General features: G+C 35.9%; 1 protein-coding gene across 2 annotated transcripts in view; it reads left to right on the top strand.

Annotated features, from left to right (window-relative positions):
• LOC109212396 (auxilin-related protein 1) overlaps window positions 1–3,978 on the top strand; it is a 9,048-nt gene extending 5,070 nt beyond the window's left edge. The window contains exons 6-9 of one of the 2 annotated variants that reach the window (XR_002065844.1): window positions 191–280; window positions 1,076–1,252; window positions 1,808–1,918; window positions 3,610–3,978. Coding sequence is in view for 1 of the 2 variants with exons in the window: in XM_019376037.1 (XP_019231582.1) it covers window positions 191–280; window positions 1,076–1,252; window positions 3,610–3,648 (306 nt within the window). In the remaining variant the exon portion in view is untranslated. The remainder of the gene's footprint in view (window positions 1–190; window positions 281–1,075; window positions 1,253–1,807; window positions 1,919–3,609) is intronic. The other variant, XM_019376037.1, reaches the window with a different exon arrangement.
• The last annotated feature ends 1,176 nt before the right edge of the window (window positions 3,979–5,154 follow it).

Below are 5,154 nucleotides of genomic sequence, written 5' to 3'. Positions count from 1 at the left end.
ACGTAGTACCCTCCCCCACTTTCGCCTTTTCGCCGTCCCTCCCTACCCCCCCCCCCCCCCCCCCAAACCCCCCAAAAGAAAGAAAAATCTTTTCTCTCTCCTGTTTGCTTTATCTTTTAATTGAAATTCACATTATGCATTCAACCTGCTCAAACATTCTGTATAGCTAATTTCCTTTGATTTTTTGCAGAGGCTTGCTGAGATGCTGGACTATGATATAAAACGTTGGGCTACTGGGAAAGAAGGCAACCTCCGCGCGTTGCTGTCATCACTGCAACATGTATGTAATCAGCAAATCTTGAAGTCCACTTAGATCTATTAAGAATCTTGCAAGACATAATTAGATTTAATCTACTATCTCTCAAGCCAGTTTAGATATTTTCTGAAATTAGTTTGATCCAATCCATAAATCAACGCTTAATTTCTGTTGTTGGGTAAAAAGGGAATCAAGCTTGATCCTTAGAAGTCCTTAAATTTCGCTATATCTAAGGAGGCAAAACTGCGCTAGATTTGCTTCTTACAATTGTAGATAGGGGTAGCTCCCCAACACTAATGTAATTTTTTGTGCATCATCTTTCTACCTTGTTTGCCAGTTTAATGGTTTCTCTAGCTTTGCATCATATCAGTATTCATTAGATTACCTGTCTTTTATCTTCGATGCCGTGTAGTCTGGTTGAATCTGTTATTTCTGATCTATTGCTGTGAGAAATTGATGCCCTTCCATTCAAATCCAGTATTTCATGGATCGTCATACACAAAGCAGCAATGCAAACGTTAGAAGGGGATGATATTTCATACATGTTTCTTCTGTTGGTATCTTTTCATTATATTTCTAGTAGTTATGGGCTTTTGCACATTTCACTTAGCTATGACCATTGTATTTGCAATAGAATATGGCATCTAGTGTCATGAAGGAAGTAGTATGAAACTATTGAATGCACAACTATATCTTATAATATAGCCAGTAAGTATGGGCTTTTACGAAGTTCACTTAGTTATGACCATAGTATTTACAATTTTGAAATATGGCATCCAGTGTCATGAAGTAGTTCTTCGCAACTTAAATGCTGTGCAGGTATTGTGGACTGAATGCGGTTGGCAGCCAGTTTCTTTGACCGATTTGATCACTTCCACATCTGTCAAAAAAGTTTATCACAGGGCAACCTTATGTGTTCACCCAGACAAAGTTCAACAAAAAGGGGCCACAGTTCGGCAAAAGTATATTGCTGAGAAGGTTTTTGATCTTCTGAAGGTAACTGTATATGTTTAATAAGTTGTTAAGCTCACATTCTTTAATCTTCATTCCTGTCGTTTATATGTTCAACAAGTACGCTTCATCATTATATTTTAAGCAACCGCAAGGCTGCGATGCATACATCATATATGCATATGGGAAGCTACAAAGGAGCTGTAGAAGTAAGGGCTGTTTGGTTTGCGTACTAGTTATTTATGGATTGTAATGTAGGGATTGTGTCTGCCGTAACTTTTAATGTAGGGATTATTATGTGGGAATGGTAAAAACATAAAATGTTGTGCAAAAATTACTACTTCGAAGGCATTTATGTCTTTAGATAGTGTTATCCACATATTGTGGATACATATAGCTTATTCCACACTCTTTCGTGCATAAAATAATACATAGATTCGCTCATTAGGTATGTTGGTATTAAGTTTAACACCACCAACCAAACATTGCATATGCATGGATTTATCCTTACACGGTCGACGAAACAATGCATTAATTGTTGAGAGATTATCTTTTCTTATGTGGCCAACCAAATATTATACTATTACTTATGCCATGCAGGGATTTTCTTATTAATGCGGCCAACCAAATGGCCCCTTAACTGGAGTAAAATATGTGGATATATTAGGTACATGGTATGGCCAGCCCCTTTATAGAGCAAATGGTAATAAGGTTTGTAAGGGTTCGTTTGGTTTGCATACAAGTTATACTGCGATTATTATGTGGGGATCAAACCATGGAAACGTATCTACATCATTAAACTTTAACGAAATTATTTAGTGGATACATTGTTTATGGTAGATGTATTGTTCAATGACTTAAAAATGGGATATACGGGTATTATATAATACATGTGTTTGGTTTTATAATAGATAAACTTGGATAAACTTTTTTTAAACCTTGGCGTTTTTAAAGGATTTTAGAGAAGGGCACTTTTGTCGTTTTTTCCCCGGATTGTTATCCCACATTGAATATGGTGTAAAGATAATAACAAAATCGTGGTCTAGCTAAGTTCGGGATTGCTTATATGAGAAATAAAAATTCAACCAAACACGGAATTAAAGAATCCCACATTTCATCCACAGGATTATATCCTTTATCCCGTGAACCAAATGACCCCTAAAAGTTTTGCTGCCTTAGAGTGAACCGTTTGTCATTTTCTCTGAGAAAATGCGTAACTTCAACCAACTCAATGTTCAAGACTTCACCTTTTTGTATGAAAATTTGATTTTGTTGCTATAGCTTGTGGTCTTGTTAAAAGTTCTTATTCTGTCGATTAGTTAGGGTTTGATATGATTCAAATATGATACTGGGGAAGAACATTCACTTAATATACTAGGTGCATTAACGATGCGTTATAAGTTTAACTCAAACAAACCTGATAATTAGTGGATAACTACTGATCCATATCATAAATGCTGCTGCTAACGCAATATAGTCTTTTTCCGGTGTGTAATTATGATTTTTGCTTACTTGCAAATAATGACTGCATTGAAGCATTGTTGGTTGAAGGGGCCTGAAATAGTTAAGAAATTAGAATATAAAGAGCAAATTTCAATTTCAGAGTTGGTGTTTGAGTTTAGATATTGCAACTCAGGATCATTTTCAAGAACTGTAATGTAAAGGATTTGAAAATGTAGAATTTAAAGTTTGCTATTTGTCAAACAATATGAATTTGAATAATCGTCATACTGAATAACAGCAGTAGAAGCTTGATTTGTACAAAAATTCAACTCATATTTTCGGAAACTTCTAAATGCGACAAAGCAAAAGCAATAGACTTTAATAGGAAACATCAAACAAGGCAAAAAGGTTTTGCTGTCTTCTGGGAAATGGAGGCAGAGTGTCTGGTCAGGGAGGGGGAGAGTAGAGAAATAACAGTTAGCTGCTCAATTTGGACACCAAAGTTGAAACCTTTCCACTGCAAGAGCTTCTGGCTGTATTAATTGTATGGATCCATACACATTCCATAAGGATGATGCAAATGATGAAATATGAAGGCAGTAGATTAGGGGGAGAAATATAAAGAAAAATATTACTGGTTACTCCTGACGTGCTTTCGTCTCTCTTGGGAAATAACTACATCTTTATATTTCCATCTCTGCTGGGAAGGAAATACTACATCCTTTCCTTTTTGTCACTCACTGAAATTCACTCTATGTAATGTATACACCCAGTCACCCACAGACTATGTGACAATATCTAGTACTACATTTCAAATGTGCCAATCGTTAGTCTGTGACTCAGTTGGGGATTGTGTTTCTCTAGCGGGAGTGAGTACTGCTATCCGTCATATCCTATAATATGCATAGGAACCATCTCAGCTACACTCTTCTGAATTTAGATCCTGAATTTGACTGCAGGAAGCATGGAATAAATTCAATACAGAGGAGCTAAGATGAGTTTGAGCTAAGGTTTCCTTTTGTTGAGAAAGCAGATGATGACCTGCCTTTGTACGAGTGCTCAAATAGCTGTGCAAGTTGGCTCGACTTTATTCTTTGGTGTGTCATTTTTTTTTTTGTTTTGCAATTGTCACATACAGATGGAAATCTTCATCAGCGATTCCCACTTGCTCTGAAATATCAAAGCAGTAGGTTTTTGTGCATAATTTGTTGATTTAGGTGAAACACCATGGTTGTTGGCATGTTGCATATGATATTGTTATTGATCATCTATCCTTGAATTCATGATAATTTGGTCTTTTTCTTATGCATGAATATGATTTTTGATCCCATGTTAGATTTCTAGGATTGTGTTTAAAACTGAGGTTGGGAGTTGCCAATAATCTCCATAGAATTGTTTATTGAAAGGCCTTGTTTGATTTGGGGGGAATCACCTGGTGATGTCATTGTTTCCCTTATGGTTGGTGTCGCTGTATAGCTGTTTATTGTTCGAACTAAAACTTGCATAGCACAATGCTCTTTTCGATTCTTCTAGAATATTACCGCGAGTTGTCAAGTCTGTGCACAACTTAATCCTTCTAACTTGAGGGCTAGATTAATTTATTTGGAGCAAGATTGGACGTTAACCCAGTTACAGTTTGATTGATAGGAGTAGGAAAATAACAGCGAATTGAGAACTGTTCTTTGTTTACCTTAATTTGCATCATTTGGCAGCTGAAGATATTTTGGGTTGAACCTATTGAAGTACTTGAAAGGCCGAGAAAAGAAAATTAATCTAACTTTTTTACAACTAAAATAATACGCTATAAGTTAAATCATTTCTTCTCGCGGACAGCATAACTCTCTATTTTTCCTCAAATGCTGTCTCTAATTTTTTGCACCTGAAATATTTGTCCTCTTTTAATTAAGTGTACTGACCTCGTTTCTCTAGTTTGTCTGCTTTTCCTGATCATTTCTGTCCATTTTCTCGGGGGGTAAGTGGGGAGAATATCGATAGATATGTATCATAAACAGTTCGAAGTTCAGATTCAGTTTGTCAAGAACAATTACTTATATTTAGGATAGGACAGAATCAGTAATGAACCAATAATGAGACAAATACCAATATATAATCAGAGAAAACCTACACATAATAATACGTTGCCGGAATTGAACTGCACTATTTTTTGTTATGGTTATGGCATCTGAGTGGAACTATTTGGACTATGCCTCATTGGCCCGATTTTAAGATTGGTCATTTATTTACAATGATTGGTGCTTTCCCAAATATCAGGTTCGAAAGCCCTGAAGTCAGTGAAGAAATTTTCTAAATTGGCTTTTCTCTTTCTTATCTTGGCACTTGGCAGTATAATTGAAGATGTTGACTCAAAATCGAACCACTTTATCAGAGAACCATTCTTATTTCAAGAAATTTTTATTCATGATTCTCTATGAAAGCTGTTCCCCGTAATTTTACGCATCCATTCCTTGTAATAAAACAATAATTTCTTTCACGTCTACCTGGAG

The sequence above is a fragment of the Nicotiana attenuata genome, unplaced genomic scaffold (genome assembly GCF_001879085.1).
Source record: "Nicotiana attenuata strain UT unplaced genomic scaffold, NIATTr2, whole genome shotgun sequence".
Taxonomy (NCBI): Eukaryota; Viridiplantae; Streptophyta; class Magnoliopsida; order Solanales; family Solanaceae; genus Nicotiana; species Nicotiana attenuata.
The sequence above is the reverse complement of the archived record's forward strand: the minus strand, read 5'-3'. Positions and strand labels throughout refer to the sequence as shown.